At 38.9% G+C, this 21,710-nt stretch overlaps 1 protein-coding gene across 13 annotated transcripts in view; it reads left to right on the forward strand.

Moving 5' to 3' along the window:
- The window catches only part of SMAD1 (SMAD family member 1), a 78,056-nt gene extending 65,064 nt beyond the window's left edge, over nucleotides 1-12,992 (forward strand). For all 13 annotated transcript variants that reach the window (XM_063638233.1, XM_055276030.2, XM_063638235.1 and 10 more), the window contains 3 exons: nucleotides 391-612; nucleotides 7,638-7,894; nucleotides 11,614-12,992. In XM_063638233.1, the coding sequence (XP_063494303.1) occupies nucleotides 391-612; nucleotides 7,638-7,894; nucleotides 11,614-11,757 (623 nt within the window). In that variant the 3' untranslated portion in view covers nucleotides 11,758-12,992. The remainder of the gene's footprint in view (nucleotides 1-390; nucleotides 613-7,637; nucleotides 7,895-11,613) is intronic.
- Nucleotides 12,993-21,710: the final 8,718 nt, after the last annotated feature.

Below are 21,710 nucleotides of genomic sequence, written 5' to 3' on the forward strand. Positions count from 1 at the left end.
TTTTCACTTGTCACTTGTTGTGTTTCTTTAGATGGTGAGCCAAAGTCTGTGGTAGGGGTGATTTCCATTTCTGCGTATTACAGAGCAATTAGCATATTGTTAATATTCAGCAAAAGTTTTTGCTATACTTCCTTAGCTGGTGTTTTGATTATCTGATAGTAATTGGAGAAAATTGTTTTCCAATTTTCTCCAATTAGGAGAATAAGGAGAATGTCATATTTAGTAAGAAGTACCTGCTTTAAACATCATAGAAAAACTGTATACATTATAATAGCAATTGCTTTTCCAGTGTCTTCATTCCATGATCCTGAGCCAATTCAGCAACATGGTTTCAGTTTTTGAGAGCCTGAGGCACTAACCTTGGTTGATATAACATTTTCTTTCCTCTAGATGTTCAGGCGGTTGCTTATGAGGAACCAAAACACTGGTGCTCTATTGTCTACTATGAGCTCAACAATCGTGTGGGTGAAGCGTTCCATGCCTCCTCCACAAGTGTGTTGGTGGATGGTTTCACTGATCCTTCCAACAATAAGAACCGTTTCTGCCTTGGGCTGCTCTCCAATGTTAACCGGAATTCCACTATTGAAAACACCAGGCGGCATATTGGAAAAGGTGAGTTTTTGCTTTAACCTCTTTCAGATGTTTATCTGTTGTGTCCCTGTTCCTCTAGAGCTGACTTAAAATCATTCCTGTAACAAACTATTGTGGCAAAGACCAGGTAATGTTCACTTGCTGCAGTTTGTAAATATTTTTCCAGTTTTTGCTATCTGGAAGCTCTTGCAGTCAGTGATTTTTGTGGTCGATCAACTCTCATAATATTGAAATTAATTAGTTGAAATTGTGATTTGCCATTTTAAGACACTATTCTGTATGATATTTTGCTACAGAACAAATTAGCTGTTATAAAATGAATTACAACCTAAAATTAAAAGCAAATTAAAGTTAATTGCTTAATTGTATTTCAAATAAATACCATAACTCAGTAAATAGAAAAGAAAGAACTAGATTCTAGCACAAACATCGTGCAAGGTGGCACGATAGAACCCTGCAGTGATTGTACCCCCAAAGGGACACCAAATTGAATGCCTGTCCATATAAGACAGCACCTTCAAAAGAACAAAAAATCAAGCATGGATATTTTTATAATAAGAAGAAATAAGACCAAAAAACAAGCCTAGTAAGTTATGAATATAGTAAGTGACTATATATCCTCAGCCTAGGCTGAGTGGAGTAGATAGAGTAGGGGTAGGATTTCAAATAAATCCCGAACTCTTCTTGGTAAACTTGATTATTTCATAGCAGTATGAGTGAAACCATTCTGAAACTGTCATATGTAAAGATGAAGCAAGTGACTAAATGTGTGGATATTGTTGGGAGCCTGGGTTTCCACTGTGGAAAACAGACATATAAATGGGGAGGGCAGGAAAAAATAAACCCTGTGAAGGAGAATAGAGGTATCAGTGCAAAATTCTGATTTTAATAATACGTATGTGTATGTATGTATACATGTTTATGTTCTCATGTATTACGTATGTGCGTATGCATGCGTATGTATATGCGTTTTTACTTGCATATAGTTTCTGATCTGCCTGCTGAAAGGGCCCAGAAGCATACATACCCAGTAGCAATAAGCACATCTATTGTTCAGATCATCATCGCTAATACCATGTCCCACTAAAGGGAACTAGGGCTCCTTGAAGAAATGGCTGACCCCTAGGCTGGGATAGGTAGGCACAGGAGGACCCTGGAGCATCTTGTTGTGGCAGAAAGTAAAGAAATGCTTATGGAAATCATGGGGCATGCCTCAGGAGCCAACTTGGAGGGCCTTCCACTAGCCAACTCTCAGACAATTTGAGCTCCAAAATAATTACAGTGATGAATTTTACTTCATTTTATTTATTTTATTTATTTTTTATTTATTTATTTATTTATATATATATATATTTTTTTTTTGAGATGGAGTCTCCCTCTGTCACCCAGGCTGGAGTACAGTGGCGTGATCTTGGCTCACTGCAACCTCCACCTCCCAAGTTCAAGTGATTCTTGTGCCTCAGCCTCCTCAGTAGCTGGGAGGTTACAGGTGTGCACCACCACGCTTGGCTAATTTTTGTATATTTAGTAGAGTCTGAGTTTTACCTTGTTGGCTAGGCTGGTCTCGAACTCCTAACCTCAAATGATCAGCCTGCCTTGTCCTCCCAAAATTCTGGAATTACAGGTGTGTGAGCCACTATGCCTTGCCTCAGTATGGTATTAAATTTTACACCATTGAAAAACAATACAAATTTATAAGTCCATACTCATAATAAATAGATAAATAAGTGAATGGGGGAGGCTGGTTGATAAATGCAGACTCAGTGCTAAAGTTTGAATATCATTTTGCAACCATCATAGGATCAGGCAAGAATCATCAATGGATGCTAAATATAAAGAAAATGTTTATGAGAATCAGTATATTTGCATGGTCTTAAGAGTGTTTACCCTCAAACTGCCTGTTAGTACAAGGGAGAATAAAAAGCATTAACTAAACAGTGGAGAAACTGTATCATTTGTATTTTAATTGTAAAATTGATGCCCTGTTTTGACTGGGAGATCAAAATTATCATCACCAATGAGAGACAGATGGGTATCATATACCTCCAGATGTCATACCCTGAGAAGGCCATAACATCACCTATGCAGGATTCCAGCTGAGAATGCAAATCCGAATCTAATCCTGAGGAAATATCAGACAGACTCAAAGCAAGAAACATTCTATTAAAAAGGTTGAAGAAGGGGGACTAACTTTTTCAAAATATCAGTGTGAAAAGACAAAGGTATGGAAACGTTCCAGATTAAAAGCAGTAAAAGAGATATGCATTAGGAGATACTTCTAATGCTAAATGACGAGTTAATGGGTGCAGGAAATCAACATGGCACATGGATATATATGTAACAAACCTGCACATTGTACACATGTACCCTAAAACCCTAAAGTATAATAAAAAAAAAAAAGAAAAAAAAAAAAAAAAAAAAAGAGATATGACACCTGCATGCAATATCTGACCCTGGACATGATCCTGTACTGAACAGGAGAAAAAATATTAATACTGTAAGGGACATTATTGAGGTCAGCAGGCAAAACTGGAATATGAATGGTAGATTAGACCAATGTTAAATGTATTAGCATTGCCAACTATACCATGGCTATATAAGAGACTATCCCTATTCTTAGGAAATAAGTATTTAAGGAAGTGGTTCAGGAAGAAATTAGTATATAAAGATACCTGTCTACTCACCGTCTGTCTATCCAAAACCTGTGTTACAATACATACATACATACAGACACACACACACATCGCACAGTGCGTGTGCAGCAGCAGTGGGGAGGGAGGGCCCAAGTGATCAAGCAAATGTGGTAAATTGTCACAATAGATGCATCTGGATAATGGTTTTATGGGTGTTCTTTGTTCTGTTTTTCTTTGTTCCCTTTCAAACTTTTCTACAAATTTGAAATTATTTCCAGAGTAAAAGTATGAAACAGTGACCTACTATGAAATTTAGAACAGTGGACCAGATTAAAAGGTTATTTATTAGATGCTTTAAAAGCATTCAGGATAAAGTGTAACATTTAATCCTGAGGGGAAGAAAACTCCAACTCTTAAATCAGGAATTGATAGATATTTTCTTATATAATTAAAGGAAAAAAACTCTGACTATAAATTTAATAATGAAATGCTAGAACCTAGGTTCATAACATACATAGTTATCTTTCTATGGTCTGTAAACCTCTGAAATTGTATGTAAACACAATTTTGCATACATTTGGGAGGGAAAGACATACTTTTCGTTAAATTCTAAAGACGACTCTTACCCCAAAGTAGCAAAGAAAAATTGTACTATGGGACATATCCTCTTAAAACATTATTAAGAAAATAAGGATTCTTGGAATGCTGTTATTTAAAATTGTTCCAGATGCCCTTAGTAGTGTACTCAAATATACAATTATAGATAATGGAAATAAGGCAAGATTATCATTTTGTGTAGATTATATGTTTGATTGACAGTATTCTCGGGATAGATTCTTGAAGTGAAATTGGTAGATCAAAATCTATTGATGTATTTCACCAAATTACTTTCCAAAAAGTAATTTCAGCGCTTTGGAAGGCTAAGGCAGGTGGATCATTTGAGGTCAGGAGTTCGAGACCAGCCTGGGCAACATGGTGGAACCGGGTCTCTACTAAAAATTAGAAATTAGCCAGGTGTGGTGGCACACGCCTGTAATCCCAGCTACTTGGGAGGCAGAGGCAAAGTTATCACTTGAATTTGGGAGGCGGAGGTTGCACTGAGCTGAGATCAAGCCACTGCTCTCCAGCCTGGGTGACAGAGAGAGACTCTGTCTCGAAATAAATAAATTAATTAAAATAAATAAATAGATAAATAAATAAATACAGACATACATAAAATGAATTTGCACTCCCACCAGAAATATATGAGTGCCTTTCTCCCTTCATCCATGCCAGTATTATGGTTGGGCATTGTGCCTATTCAAATGATATGATTATTTATCTAGAAACCTCCAAAGAATCTATCTTTTAAAAATTATGTAAGTCAGTTTCCTTTAATCTGGTAATAACCAGTTAGAAAATATAATGAAAGGGGAAATCGCCTTCCCAATAGCCACAGAAAACATCAATTTCTTGGAAATAATCTGAACCTGCAATATGTGAGAATTACATGAAGAAACCAAATTTTACTGAGAGAAAGAAAATTTGAATAAATAGGCAGTCTGTGTTCCTTAAAAGGAAGGCTTAATATTGTGAGAACATTTTGGGCATATTAATTCCATCTAATTTAATTTATAGTTTAAAACAACTCTTTTCAGAATCACAATGTGATTTTTTTGAAAATTGGAAAATGTATTGTGAATATTACCTGGAAGGATAAACAAGTGAGGCTAGCTAACTTTGTAAATGGAAAAGTAAAGAAAAAATTATTGGCATTAGGGTTAATAAAACATTGTAAAACTACAAGTAAACTAATGTGTAGACAAAACAGTAGAATGAGTTAAACTCATACTATACTGTATATAAAAATATGATGTATGTTAAATGAAGCATAGCAAATCAGTAGAGTCTTCTAATGGTTCTACAATAACCAAGTTAGCTTTTGGGTGAGGCTGGGAAAGAGAAACCCTGACCTCATACCATATATGCAAACAGATTAATGAGTTGAATGTTTTTCAAGAGGCAAACAATTAAAAAGCTAGAAGAAAATATGCTTGATCAGAGAGGCAGAAATTTTCTAAGCATAAAAAGCAACAAAAGACCATAAGAGGTTTGACTAAGAGATTGCAAACTTCTGCAGGTTAAAAATATGTCACGAGTAAAATTAAAAGACAAAGGACTAACAGGGAAACAAATAAGTATTTATATCCTTCTTACATGAACAGTTCATTAAAAAATAATAAAAATAGGACCCCAGTGAGATAAATAGGTAAGAAATGTGAACAGTGAATTCACAAGAGAAACACAGATGGCTAATAAACTACAAGAGCATATCCAGCCTCACATGCAAATTAAACAATTATTTGTCAACTATCAATTAGGGACATTTTGTTTTTACTCTACACTCAAATTCAGTACTGGCACGGGTGAAATGAGAAAAGCATTCCTACACTGCTGGTGACAGTGTAAATTGATGCATTCTGGAAAGTCATTTGGCAGAGTTAATCAGCAGCCTTCGATCCAATAATTTAACTTCCAGGAATCTCTCCTAAGGATATTATCAAAAATTGTCCAGAGACATTTATCATGGCATTACTATAAAAGCAGAACATTGCTATCAACCCAATGGTCCACTAATGGGAAAAATCATTTTAAAAACATTCATACAATCATGCAGATATTTTAAATGTTTGCCAAGACATTTTAATGATACCCAAAACCAAATACAGTGTATCAAACTATTAATAGTTATTGCCTCTGAGTCACTAAAAGAGTGATAATATTTTCTCCTTCTTTATATTTTGATTTACTTTCTGATTTTTCAGGATGACAATTTGTCATTTTTATCATCAGGAAAAATTAGTAGCACACACACTCTTAAATTGTTTTCTCTACATCAGGCCAAAAATATGGGCTTCTGCTCTAGCAGCTATTTGTTACAGAAATGCTAACCGCTGTGTATACATATAAACACAACTTGTAATGTTTTCTATAAGACACAATATAGCCTTGACTAAGCCATACCAGAGTTACCTACAAGGTGGATCATTTAAACCCACATGGGATCTAACGCTGCTGGGTGACCTGTATAAAGTCATCTCCCATAATGGTGTGGGGCTTTGTGAGAATGAGGTTTTTTACCCCTACTTTCCTTTTTTTAAAGACAGGGTAGGCCCAATTTCCTACACTTTAAGCACTCTGGGTCTCACAGGAAGAAGTTCGGAGCAGGTGATAGTTTAGTGAGATCTAATTTTACACACACAGTATGACTTTTCTAGTTTCATTTTCATGGTTTTTTTTTTGCTGGATCTTATATCTTACAGCTCTCGGCAATACTTCTTCCACCTGTGGCTTTCCAGTTCCTCTCTTCTCTTTCTCCTCTCTTCACTTTCTAAAATTTTCCAAACATCTTAGCTGTACAATAAATGCAAGAGCACTTTATAGTAAATACATAGCATCCAGGTTTTATTATGCTATATTTTTAGAGTGAAAATATACTTTCGATGTGTGGCCAAATAGGACATTAATCACTTACCAAAATGAAATTGCTACCTTTTGTTGTTGTTGTTGTTGTTATTTGAGATGGTCTCACTCTGTCACCCGGTCTGGAGTGCAGTGGCTCAATCACAGCTCACTGCAGCCTCAACCTCCTTGCCTCAAGCAATCCTGCCACCTCAGCCTCTGTGTAACTGGGACTACAGGCATGCACCACTATGCCTGGCTAATTTTTTGTATTTTTTTTTTTTGTGGAGATGGGGTTTCACCGTGCTGCCCACGCTGGTCTTGAACTGAGCTCAAGCAGTCTGTCCACCTTGGCTTCCCAAAGTGCTGAGATTACAGGCATGAACAACTGTGCCTGGCCTATTACTATTTTTAAAACATTTTGTTATGTTATTTTCTAGAAACCTCCTAGATGCTGTATTAACTAATACAGTTAACTAAGATTTTATCAGTCATACATCAGCCATCCCCAATCTTTTTGGCACCAGGGACCAGTTTCATGGAAGAGATATTTTCCACAGGGGATGGGAAAGGGATAGTTTCAGGATGAAACTGTTCCACTTCAGATCATCAGGCATTAGATTCTCATAAGGAGCATGCAACCTAGATCCCTCGCATGCACAGTTCACAATAGGGTTCATGCTTCTATGAGAATCTAATGCTGCCGCTGATCTGACAGGAGGTGGAGCTCAGGCTGTAATGCTTGCTCACTCACCTCCTGCTATGTGGCCTGGTTTCTAACAGGCCACAGACTGATACTGGTCCATGGCTCTGGGGGTTGGGGACCCCTGTTGTACAGGACTTAGAGAATAACTATCTAACTAGCCAAAGTTTAAATCCATGGAAATTTAAGTTTCTGTATTGAAGCTGCACAGGTGCCTTTGAGCTATAAAAATTAATAATAACTAAATGATATGCTTTGTCTTCCTATAGGAGTTCATCTTTATTATGTTGGAGGGGAGGTGTATGCCGAATGCCTTAGTGACAGTAGCATCTTTGTGCAAAGTCGGAACTGCAACTACCATCATGGATTTCATCCTACTACTGTTTGCAAGATCCCTAGTGGGTGTAGTCTGAAAATTTTTAACAACCAAGAATTTGCTCAGTTATTGGCACAGTCTGTGAACCATGGATTTGAGACGGTCTATGAGCTTACAAAAATGTGTACTATACGTATGAGCTTTGTGAAGGTAAGTGAGCTCTGACTCCTCCATTTAGGGTCTAACATACTTTTGCTGTGCTTTTTTTTTTTCACAGTATATGAATGTATATCCTCTTGATAACATATTATCATATTAGCTGACTTATTATCTAGGCATTTTTAAACTTTAACAAAAATGTCAATTATTAGGAAAATATCATCGGAACATAGGAGTACTTGTATTAAATATCAATAGCAGTAAGTTTTAATAGCCTTTTCCTTATTCAGATAGCACCGCTTTAGCTACTGTATTACCAGTAGAATATGTTGTGATATATTTAACATATAATTTAAATACATGGTTGTTTTATGAGATCAGTTGAATAAGCATATCTTCCTTACTTTCATTCTTTGTTTTTAGTACTTTTATGGTGGTAATGCTTGTTTTTGTTTCAACAGTAAGCAAGTGATCTTTTTGTAAAAATTAAAGTTCATCACATTGGAAATTGTGTTTGGTCAGGTTTTTTTTAGTGGTTTCAGTAAGCCTCATGATTTTCTTACAATTCAAAAGTTAATAAGGCCCTTGCTCAAGATAAATAGATACCTTAGCTCAAAGATTGCATTGTAAGGTTTGATGAGGGAAAAGGTTAAAGACATTGCTCATAATAATTGATCTTTTTGCTGTGTCATCTTCTGCCTGAGAAATAAAAATTTTTAAGATGCCATTGAAATCTAAAAAACCTTAAATGTCTGATTAGATTTCATGAGTCAGTGACTTATTCTAGTAACTGACCTGTCTCTGAATTCTCAAAAATAAATTTCATCCTCTCATACTTTGAGAAACAGAGCTAATTATATATTTGAGTGAGACAATTACCTTTTATGTCTTCTCTTTGGAAGCTCACCAAACTTGTTGTTAAACCTGTTTTGTAATGTATTTATTACTGAGGATAATTTTGGAGCCTTACTTGTTAATCATCCCTTAGATCAAAGATATCTTTTCCTGAATATAATTACTTTTCCTACTTATTTAAAGCATCTTAGATTTTCAGTGTGTTCCCTTAGTGTTTGTTTTTGTGTGTGTGTTTGCTTGCTTGCTTTTTGCAGTGTACTTCAACAGTTATTTGTAGCTGAGTCTGGTACCTTGTTAGTATTAAGAAAATTTTTTTACCTTTTAAAGAGGTTGACCTATATGCTATGTACATATGGGACTACAAAGACCTATCTTATTCATTGTTAACATGTGCTGTTTAATTTTTGACTTAGCATTTGGCTCAAATGATTTTTAAAATAAGAACAGTGACCTGCCAGAAGTGTTTTTGTTTATTGTTATAATTGATATGGAGGAAATAACAGCTCTTGAGAGTCGAGATGCAGTTTCCAGTTTTTTCTGCCATTTTAACCGTGTGATTAAGGCACAGATTTCTTCTCTGGTTCTCATGTTTATCGTCTTTGAAATGGGGGTGGATGGATGGAGTTGAGAACTGTGGTAATTGTTATTAAGGTCCCTCAGTGAGTCTGTTATTGAAGGAACACTGTAAGAGAATTTATGACTTTAATGTTTCAATTAGCTTTCTGCTCAAACTCATTTCTTATTGTTTACCCAATCAATTTTAATTATTTTATTTTGTAGAGTTTTAATAATTTACTTTTATACAAGTAAAAACAACCTTTACACTAATAAAAGGTATTTATAATGCAAAATTATGCATTCAAAATTTATTAGATTTCATTCATTCAGCAGATATTTTAGCACTATTTCAGAGAAGTAATACAAAGATGAAAAAGCACCTAAAGTCTCTATCATCAAGATCCTTATGCCCTAGTATATCTTTAATTATAAACTGATAAGAACTAGAATGGAGAGTTATACAAGATATAATGAACTTAGCCTGGAAGTTGGATTTGGAGAGCTGAAGGTAAATATTATTTAAAAATCCTGCTGAATGTTAAAGAGAAGTTGTTTATCGTATATTAGCAACAAAAAATTTGCACACTGTTTTTACAAAACTGTTCTTTGTTATAAGGACTGCATACTTTATCCTCTCCCATTCAACATTTTAGAGAAATTATAACAGAACATTTTACAAACGATAGCCAATCTTGTGCTGTTTTTAAAATGATCGTTTTTGGATGTTAACATAAAACACATTTTATAAATTATTTGTACTTTAAACTCTATATCTGAAAATTCCAAGTCAGCTCAGCTGAACACGTATTTATGGAGCTTCTGCTTTCTATCATTATGCTATATATTGGAGGTAAAGATAAATTCCTGCCTTCAAAGATCTTGCTATCTGATGGAGGAAACCTGCACATAAGCCTGTAAATTAAATTTAGGAGTTTATGTTTACAAATGCATGAGTGTACATACATCTACATAGATGTAGTTCATACAAGTTCTGATGTTCAGATATATTTTCTTTTTTTTTCTTTTTTTTCTGTTTTTTTTAAGACAGAGTCTTGCTCTGTCGCCCAGGCTGGAGTGCAATGGTGTGATCTCGGCTCGCTACAACCTCTGCCTCCCAGGTTCAAGCAATTCTCCTGCCTCAGCCTCCCGAGTATGCTGGGATTACAGGCGTGTGGCCACCGCACCCGGCTGATTTCTGTATTTTTAGTACAGACAAAGTTTCACCACGTTGGCCAGGCTGGTCTCAAACTCCTGACCCTAAGTGATCACCTGCCTGAGACAGAGTCTCTTTCTGTCACCGACGCCAGAGTGCAGTGGTGTGATCATGGCAACCTCTGCCTCCTGGGTTCAAGTGATTCTCATGCCTAAGCCTCCGAGTAGCAGGGATTACAGGGATACACCACCACACCTGGCTAATTTTTATATTTTTAGTAGAGATGGGGTTTCACCATGTTGGCCAGGCTGGTCTTGAACTCCCGACCTCAGGTGATCTGTCCATCTTGGCCTCCCAAAGTGCTGGGATTACAGGCGTGAGCCACCGCACCTGGCCCCAGATAGATTTCTTAAAACTACTGGAGTAGATAGATAGCAGAAATAAATAGAACCCAACCTTCTCTGATATTCCTCATGAAACAATGATTAAAGGATTAATCAGAACTTCACATTCATTGTCCACCCCCACCAATGAGTTTTTGATCTTTGCAGTAGCAGTTACTTTTCTTTTTCATAGTGACTTTATTCTATGGAACTGTACTGTCTTAATGCACTAATTCTTCCAAGCTACCTTCTTGTACAAATGAATGATAGAATGTATTGATTCATGGCAATGGCTAGGTGTCGATAATAGCTTTTTGTATACTTGAATGTACTCCTGCCCGTTTTGCTTAGAGACTGAAAGATCAAGAGCTGTGTGTTGATAGGTGGACCTTCAGTGGCTGAATAGGGAAGAAATTGAATGTCAGTCTGTCTAGCATAGCTTTTTTGTTTTATTTCCTTGATGATAAAATGAGAATAATAGCTATTACATTACTATCAGTAATGGGCAATTAAAATAAAAGTTTTAAAGTGTCTTTATTAAGACAACTGTATAATGTATTTTAAAACCTTCATTCCTCAAGACCAGTAATTCTTATTGGAATCCATGGATGGACCCTGGGGAGCTAACATCCATCCCTTGAAACTGCCTGCCAAATTATGTGTGCGTTTGCGCATGTGTTTTTTTCCCTCCAGGGGTGGGGGGTCAGGGAGTAAAGATGCATAGCTTTAATCAGAGTCTCTGGTTATGTGAACTCTTCTTACTTAATAAGTTTAACCACTGAGTTAAACAAGTTAAATGACCTCCAGTATGTTTTTCTTAGGGCTGGGGAGCAGAATACCACCGCCAGGATGTTACTAGCACCCCCTGCTGGATTGAGATACATCTGCACGGCCCCCTCCAGTGGCTGGATAAAGTTCTTACTCAAATGGGTTCACCTCATAATCCTATTTCATCTGTGTCTTAAATGGCCCCAGGCATCTGCCTCTGGAAAACTATTGAGCCTTGCATGTACTTGAAGGATGGATGAGTCAGACACGATTGAGAACTGACAAAGGAGCCTTGATAATACTTGACCTCTGTGACCAACTGTTGGATTCAGAAATTTAAACACACAAAAAACACACCTTGGTAACATACTGTTGATATCAAGAACCTGTTTAGTTTACATTGTAACATTCTATTGTAAAATCAACTAAAATGCAGACTTTTAGCAGGACTTTGTGTACAGTTAAAGGAGAGATGGCCAAGCCAGAGACAAATTGTCTATTAGAAAACGGTCCTAAGAGATTCTTTGGTGTTTGGCACTTTAAGGTCATCGTTGGGCAGAAGTTTAGCATTAATAGTTGTTCTGAAACGTGTTTTATCAGGTTTAGAGCCCATGTTGAGTCTTCTTTTCATGGGTTTTCATAATATTTTAAAACTATTTGTTTAGCGATGGTTTTGTTTGTTTTAAGTAAAGGTTAATCTTGATGATACACATAATAATCTTTCTAAAATTGTATGCTGACCATACTTGCTGTCAGAATAATGCTAGGCATATGCTCTTTGCTAAATATGTATGTACAGAGTATTTGGAAGTTAAGAATTGATTAGACTAGTGAATTTAGAAGTATTTGAGGTGGGTGGGGGGAAGAGGGAAATGACAACTGCAAATGTAGACTATACTTTAAAAATTCAGTTTGTTGCTTTAAAGAAACAAACTGATCTGAATTTTGCTGTGTTTCCATTTTTTAGAGATTTTTATCATTTTTTCTCTCTCTTTTGGCATTCTTTTATCTCATACTCTTCAAAAAGCAGTTCTGCAGCTGGTTAATTCATGTAACTGTGAGAGCAAATGAATAATTCCTGCTATTCTGAGATTGCCTACATGTTTCAATACCAGTTATATGGAGCGCTTGAATTTAATAAGCAGTTTTTATGGAGTTTACAGTACAGAAATAGGCTTTAATTTTCAAGTGAACTTTTTGCCAAACTTAGTAACTCTGTTAAATATTTGGAGGATTTAAAGAACATCCCAGTTTGAATTCATTTCAAACTTTTTAAATTTTTTTGTACTATGTTTGGTTTTATTTTCCTTCTGTTAATCTTTTGTATTCACTTATGCTCTCGTACATTGAGTACTTTTATTCCAAAACTAGTGGGTTTTCTCTACCGGAAATTTTCAATAAACCTGTCATTATTGCTTACTTTGATTAAAAATTTGTCATTTCCTTTATTCACCTACTAGATTTTAGGATCAGTAAAATTTGCTACTCTTAGAGTTTTTTTCTCAAATATCCTCCACCAAACATGAATGAAATTACTAATACAGAGACTGGAACACAGCAGCATGAAGAGACCGGAGCCAATTTAAATCAAAAAACAAAGGACATGTACACCTTGAAAAACTGAGAAAAACTGCCAAAATCTTAAGTGTATAAACTTTTTAATTTTAGAAATTACAGCAGCAGCACTCTTTGGTTAGTACCACGCAGTCAACCAAAGCAACAATTTCTAAACTGCAGATGAAGATACAAGCGTGACTGTGGGAGGAGGTAATTAATAAAGGGGGAGGGATGAGAACTCACACTGCAGCAGGAAAAGATGACTACCTTTGCAGTCTACTTAAGGCTGGGTTGATCCCAACACTACCCAGTCCCCCACAAAAAAGTTTACCAATGAGGGACACAGATTGAAGTACACTTAGATTATTTCCTGGCCCAATAGATACATAAAAATGTAAAGGAGAAAGAATAGCATCTTTCCTCGAGTGTGTTTATGAGACCTGAAATTTAAGGACCCTCCCTTTTTAAACCTAGTTTTAAAGAAAAGAATGCCTTGCTTTTTCACCCCCAAAATAACAACATTTATTCCCTAAACTATGACCAAGGAAAAATTTCTGCTGCTGCTTTTTATGTCCAAAAAACATCATGATATAAGTAGAGAAAGCCCCAGACAGAAGTCCTACATTATAACACAAATTAATGCACATCTTTGCTGGGTCACTTAACTTATGTGAATCTCTGTTTCTTCATTTGTCAAGTGGAAATAATATAGTTGTGCCTTGTCACAAAATTGAGGTGAAGATGCCTTAAAAACGCATCTGCCATGCAAGTGTGGGGATCACTTGAACTCTCCCATACGCTCTATTTTCCACTTACCTAAGTCATTTCAAGCACAGGCAATCTAGATAATAGTGATTGGTGAGATATAATCAAAGTTGATATTAAAACTATTAGGCTTAACAATGAAGTAAAGAGATAAAGAGCTCAGGCTAGGATTCCTCATCCTTTTCCTAGTGAAAAGCCAATTTTGAGTTCCCATGGTTGCCTGGTGGGACAGTTAGGCAAGTTGTTAGTTGGGTGTAGCAATGCTGGTAGCCAGCTTGAAGTTCTATCAGATAGAACACCAGGATCAACCAGTAAATTGAAATCTCCTGGTTGGGGACCTGTGGAGTTTGCAACATGGTGCATAAGTAGGTCCTTCATGGTTAAGTGCAACTCTATGTATTTTTGGTGAAATCTTAGGAAGACCATTGTCATCAGCCATAGGAGGCTATTAAATCTCTTGGAAAGGTTTAAAGGAATGGAAAAAATCAACTATTAGAAATGGAGGGCCCTAGAGCTCTTGCCTCATTCTTCATTTAATGGTATTTGACTTCCATCAAGTTTTTTAGTTTTTCTGCACCTGTTTCCTTATCTGTAAAATGGAGACAGTAAAGCCTACCTCCTGGGGCTATCATGAAGATTAAGCTGATACATGCAAAGCAGTTAGAACCTCTTAATAAGTGTTAATACAGCCAGCTAAATCTGGCTGGGAAGACACCTGAAAGGAATTTCATTCAAGAGACATTTGATGAAGACCTACCTACCTTTGAAGTATTTAATAAACACAGTGGAAGATTTTATCTTTCAGGAACTCAGAGTCTAGAGAGAGAAACCTGGAGAAAGAAAACTTGCAATGCTTGAGTGCCTAGCCTATTGTGTTCCAGGACTCTGCAAACATTGTCTGTCATCCTCCCAAGGACATATGAGATACTACTCTGTCCCCAACTCCTTATGCCATTTTTCTTGCTTTTTTTTTTTTTTTTTTTTTTTTTTGAGAGGGAGTTTCGCTCTTGTTGCCCTGGCTGGGGTACAATGGCGCAACCTCAGCTCACCACAACCTCTGCCTCCCGGGTTCAAGCGATTCTCCTGCCTCAGCCTCCCGAGTAGCTGGGATTACAGGCATGCGCCACCATGCCTGGCTAATTTTGTATTTTTAGTAGAGACAGGATTTCTCCATGTTGGTCAGGCTGGTCTTGAACTCCCGACCTCAGGTGATCCACCCGCCTCGGCCTCCCAAAGTGCTGGGATTACAGGCATGAGCCACTGCACCTGGCTGCCATTTTTTTCTTATAAATGAGGAAATTTAACTCAGAAGCTAAATAACTTGCCCAAAGTCACCTAGCTAGTTAGTGTGGAAATCAGTTTCAATTCAGATCTGACTTTAAAATCTAGAGTTAGTTCTATTAAATACTATAGTCTTCTTTCTCGTGAGTTTACAGTCATATGTACTTACTATAAAATAAAGTAGAATGAAGAGCACAGAGGGAAGAAGAAGTAGTTCAGACTTGTTTGGATGGAGATCAGTGGAGTTTTTACAGAGGAAGTGGCATTTAAGATTGAGCTTGAAAGGTGGGAAGCATTTTGATAACTGGAGGAACTTGTGGGCAGGAGAATACTCCAAGACAGATACCTGTTGTTTGCCATGCCCCAGCATCTACCCCCCGATTTTTAAAGATGTGCCTCCCGGCGTCAGGGTGACTGGGATTTATCATACTGCATGACATATCCCCTCTGGCTACTGTTGGGTGGAATCTGCTCTTTGGGAATTCTGGAGCTAGAAGTAAAGTCTCTGCATGGCTGAAGATACAGTAAACCTTGGGAATTGTCCCGTCATCTCACCTGCTATATGGGCTGGAGACAAGAAAGAAGAGACAGAAATCTCGGGGCATCCAGTGTCCTGGGTCTAGGATTTACCAAGACCTGCCACATTTCTGTTCTTTGCTGTCCTTGGATACACCAGAATCCGTACAGATGCCCCCCTCCCCTCGCCTTTTGCTTAATGTAGTTTCATTTGGGTTTTTGTTCCTTAGAAGCAAATGAGGATTAAGTAATACAGTATGAAAATGTTTGACTTTTTTAAAAAAGATATATCTTTTTTAAATAGATCTTTTTTTTTAACCAAAATAATACTTGTTCATGAAAGATTTTTAAAGTATGGAATAAACAAGCAGAGTCACGCAGTGGAAGCATGCTGGGCCCATAAAGCACAGGATGAACAAAAAGAAGAAACCTAAAATCACCTGTATTAACCCATGATAATTGAATTAGTTTATCCTTGCACTAGGTGATGATAACCTGGCATAGAGATAGCATGCTATAGGAAATGCAAGTCTAGAGGTTAGTTGGATTACCTGCTTAGTAAAGAGATGATGATTGACTCCATTTTTAAAGCAGTTATTGAGTACCAATCCTGTGTTAGCCACTGTGTTAGGTGAAAAAATTGAACAAATCTCAGCCCAGCCCTCAAGGGCCTGAACTCTAATGGGAAAGACAGACAAGTAAATAGACTGATGGCACAGTGCCATGATAGCAAGGGGCACAGAACAGTACATAACCCAGACAGGAGTAAGGGGAGACTTCTCAGAGGAGATAGTGCCTCAGAACTGAGTCTTGCTGTGATAATAGGTATTACACAGCAAGGAATAGGGAGGGGGAAATGTGTACCAGGCAGAAAATAAGGCAAGACTGTTGGGAACAACCAGTAATTCTGCGTAGCTGGGGTGTAGGACAATTATATGCAATGGTAAGTAAGAGAATGGAGAGGTAGGAAGGGGCCAAGCCATTAAGAATCTTGTGTATGTTCTGCTAAGAAATGGGATGTTTCCCAAGGATTTTAGCTCCTAGGGATCTCAACCTAAGGATCAAACAGAACAGGGGCCAGGAGAAAACCAACAGCCAAGCATACATATGAGGAGGAGAAAGGAGCTAACAAAGAGTGGGAAATAATCATAGAAGCCAAGGGAGGCATTTCAACAAGCAGGGCTTGATTTACAAGACAGAGAAGGATGGAACTTAGAAGAAGTTGACACTTAGTAACTAGGAAGTCTTTGATAACCTTAGTTTTGTAGGAGTGCGGCATAAAGCCAAATTACAAGGGACTAAAAAAAGTAGAGGAAAGAGTTTCTTTCTTTTGTAAAGATAAGGTCTCACTATGTTGCCCAGGCTGGTCTCAAATTCCTAGGCTCAAGTGATCCTCCCACCTTGGCCTCCCAAAGTGATGAGATTACAGGCGTGATCCACTGTGCCCAGCTCAAAAGCATTTTGATTCTAGAAAAGTTTGTTGGTGAGAAGGACACAAAGAGGATAGAATGAGGTGGTTGGAGAGATGAGTAGCTGTGGAGAGAGGCCAGAACAAGGAGCTATGGACATGCCTGTTCAGTGATGTCTGCCTCCTTGGTGAGGTCATCCACTCAAAGGGAACTAAGACCAGGCTGAAGAACAGAAAAGTCAGAGCAGCCACCTGTGAAGAGAGGAGTCCACTAGTAATAAAGCAAAGCACTGTCAAGAAGTATCAGTGTGCACGGCAGAGATTGGGTGATATGACCTTGAGGTGGATTCAGTCCACATAATCATACAAAGTCTCTGGAATTTGGGGACCAAATCAGAGTAAAAGAGTGGTAAAGTGCTTAGAGTTGAGGATCGGCAAAGCAGTCTTGGGGAAATTCTGTCAGACTAATGACCATCATTGGAATGATGGCCTATGTGGAGCAGGGTAAGAATCAAACTAGGAACAAGAAGTCAAAGGGAGTTGCTGGGAAGTTGAGATGACAGCAAAGAGTGCATTCAGTGTGAGTGTCCACAGTCTTCAATCATTACTTCCCCCTCCGAGAAATTTGAGAAGACGAGCATCTTGAAATTCTCAGAGGTAATAAATCCTGAACCAAGGCCATTTCACAAGGGTTGCTAATATGAAACAGTTGCAGAAGTCACTGGAGGAGAGGAAAATCAAGGAACCAAGAAGTAGGCTGAGAGGAGCGAAGTGTTTTTGCTCCTCCTTGCATCACCAGGTAGTGCTTAACTCACAGTACGCTTTCAGTAAAGAATTAATGAATGATATTGTCTAGCCTCATAGACATTTGAGTTACCTGTGGTGATACAGGAGACACTGTGAACGTTACAGTGGAATTAAGGAAAGGGAGGGGCAGAGCCACTGTAGTGAAGAAACAAAAGTTAAACCATCAACAATCCAGAACAAGGGTCTGAAAAGGAAGATAAATGAGAAAGAAAACCAGGGCAAATCAGCAACATCTGTCACCCTGGGATCAGAATGATCTTCCACATGCTTGGCAGAGGCAGGGATTATACCAGAGCTCAGTAGACATTCATCTTCTGTCTTGTGTATCTTTTAAAGATTCCCTATACCTGAGGTTTTAGAAGGATTTCTGAAGAATTTCTAGCTGAGTTCACAGAGGTTGTGGTACTGTTAAATAAAGTAGGAACTCAAGAAAAAGGAAACAAGTGTGGGATGAAGAAAATTAGGTTGGTGAAGCACACTGGCTGAGAATTCCCAGGCTCCTGAGAGTCTCCTTCTTTCTCATATTTCGGGTATGAACTAGTTGCTTCCCCATATGTTCTATGTCAGTAATATGCAGAATAAGAGCACACCCAGCAAGTGGAATGAATGGAATGTAGCGAGAAGGTCATAGAGAGAATAGCAGGAAAGGAATATGGTGATGGGGATACAAGATCTTTTCATCTCAGCCAGACCTCTCTTCTTCCCAAAGCACACTGTATTTCTAGCCACAAGTGAAACAATAGTGAATCTCTGAAAAGCTCATTGTCTATTGCCAACTCTAGGGACCATAAGCATAGGACATTTGGTGTTTCCTGGGCTGATATAATCATTTAGAACAGTAGGTATTTCTTAAAAGAATGTTTCATTTTATGCCTGCATTTTTGTATACTACTAGGACTTATTAAAAAGAAATAATTTGCTGAGTATCTTAAAAGTGTGCCAAATTTGGCCGGGCATAGTGGCTCATGCCTGTAATCCCAGTACATATAACCCAAGGCAGGTGGATCATTTGAGGCCAGGAGTTCAAGACCAGCTTGGCCAACATGGTGAGACCCTGTCTCTACTAAAAAAAATTAGCTGAGCATGGTGGTGCATGCCTGCAATCCCAGCTACTTGGGAGGCTGAAGCAGGAGAATTGCTTGAACCCAGGAGGCAGAGGTTGCAGTGAGCCAAGATTGCACCACTGCACTCCAGCCTGGGCAACACAGCAAGACTCAGTCCAAAAAAAAAAAAAAAAAAAGTACAGAAAAGAGCCAGATTCAAGTTTCACCCAACATAAAAGATGAGCTGTAGGCCACAATATTAATTGTTACATATACATGTGTTTGTTTTTACTTTTTCTGGGATAATTGGGATTGCACAAATTGTAGGCAATTTACTGAAAAGTCTACTTTTTATTGTGTCTGGTAACTGTACCATGTGTAGTTTCATAATTCTTAAGTGGTTTCAAAAGCAATGGCTCCCCAAAGAGAGTGCTGTAGGGAAACTTCAGGCCTGCAGTTTTCAAGCACTGGAACTGTAAAACCACCTCAACAGATCTGGAAGCTCAGTGTTTGCAGCTGAAAGGCCATGATCTATTCAGACTAAATGTTGGCTGATAATTAAAAGGCAGGGAATTTCCATATTTAAAACTTGAGGAGAGATGGTGAGATGGCTGACTAGACACAGCCAGGAGGAATATCTGCCACCGAGAAACCAGGACATTGGGAAGACTGGCATATTTCTAACATCTTCAGAAGGAAGGCATTGAGAGTGGATGATGAGAAGACACAGATGCTGGGCTAAAGGGGGAGGAAGCTGGGAACCCTGCATGGGGCCACCACACACTGGGACTTGGTCCTAGCCCCCAGTGACTACTGGGGAAAGGGTGAGTTGAACAGGCAAGGAGCAACACACTCTCACCAGAGACCTCAAGAATCCTGACAGCGGGAGACTCCATGACCACCATGGACACTTGAATTGACAAAGAGAGCTGCTCAGAGAAGTGGTAGGGGCAGAACTCCAGCTGGTGCGGAGCCCAGAGGGTTTTGTGCAGAAGCACGTATAGTGGAGCATAGCCAGGGATGCCCATGACCATAGGCTCCACTCACTTCCACAGGGGACTTTAGCTCCAATAGAACTATCAGGCCTGAACTCTGCAGGGTGATCCTGCCCATAAGATGAGGCCAGCCTGACCTGAGCACCCCTCAGTCTAGTGGCCTCTCCTGGTACCCCAGCCTGGCCATGCCCACTTGCAGTGCAGCCTCAGGTGCCCAGGGAGGATACCTCCTGGGGGCCCACATCATGGTTCTTGTGCTGGCAGACCATGCCTGACTGGAAGAGAGCTCCAGTGGGAGCACAGCAGCTCCCACAGACATGCACCAGCCCATTCACACCCTTTCCTCACTGCAGCCTCCCCTGCGCTGATTTGCCTGCATGCATTCACACACAACCACCCCCAACATCACTACGCCAGTGCATGTGTGCATCAGCAGACCTTGCTTCCTTTTCCCCACCAGCAGGCATGTGTGTGTGCACCCTGTCATGCCACTGCTGCTAGCATGAGTGCACCCTGCACCTTTACCCCACCACACTGCCACTGCTGTCAGAGTGTTGGCAGACATGGAGTCTGCCAGCCATGACCCCACCAGTGCCTCATCCCTGCACTGTCACTGCCACTGGTGCAAAACTAGGCACAGAAAACAGTGGGCGGGCCCCCACCCTAAGTAGCCACCACTGCTGGTGTGAACATGCACAGAAGGCACATAGTCCTGTGCCCAACAGTCCCCTGCTCCGATGCTAACACCACCCCTGGCAGGAATGTATGCACAGTCACCAGCAGAATCCCTCATGTCCCCTACACCAGCACCTCTCAGCCATGCTGCCACCACTGCTGTTGCAATGCCCACACAGAGACAGGCACCTTGGTATCCACTAGCAACCTTCTGCAGCCAATGAGTGTGCACCCCACCATGCTGCTGCTGCTGCTGGCTTGTGCAAACAAGGATAGATCCCACTGCTACTGCCCTACAAAGTGCTTTGGCTGGCAATACCCATTGGAGTGTTGTGACTAGCAGCTGAAGAATACATCAGCCCCTCTAGTGCAGCAGGTTTCTAACCTCAAGGAGCCAGAGAACAAAGCCAGGACCCAATACCAGTCCCCCAGAGTTACAGCATGCAGTCTAGGAGTCCTGAGCTGAGGCCTGGCTCCCTAAAATCTTCCAGAAACGAAGCCAGTCAAATGAATCCACCTATTACCACAATCAAACCCCCAAGGTCATTAAATAGGATAAATAAAATAAAAACCATAAAATAAATAATAAAATAATAAATAAATAAAATAAAATAAAGACCATCCAAAGGACAGCAACTTTAAATACTGAAGGAACATCAGCCCACAAAGATGAGAAAGAAACAGCACAAGAACTCTGACAATTCAAAAAGCCAGAGTGCCTTTTTTCCTCAAATGACTGCACTAGTTCTCTAGCAAGGGTTCTTAACTTGGTTGAGATGGCTGAAATGACAGAGATAGAATTCAGGCTATGGATAGGCACAAAGATGATTGAGATTCAGGAAAACATTGAAACCCAATTGAAGGAAGCCAAGAATCACAACAAAATGATACAGGAACTGACAGACAAAATGGCCTGTATAGAAAAGTATGTAACCAACCCAAGAAAGCTGGAAAAACACACTACAATAATTTCATAATGCAATCTCAAGTATTCACAGAGGAATAGATCAAGATGAAAGATGAAAGAATCTCAGAGCTTGAAGACTGGCTTTCTGAAATAAGACAGACAAGAATAAAGAAAAAAGAATGAAAATAAAACCTCC

This window comes from Symphalangus syndactylus, chromosome 4 (assembly GCF_028878055.3).
Source record: "Symphalangus syndactylus isolate Jambi chromosome 4, NHGRI_mSymSyn1-v2.1_pri, whole genome shotgun sequence".
Lineage (NCBI taxonomy): Eukaryota > Metazoa > Chordata > Mammalia > Primates > Hylobatidae > Symphalangus > Symphalangus syndactylus.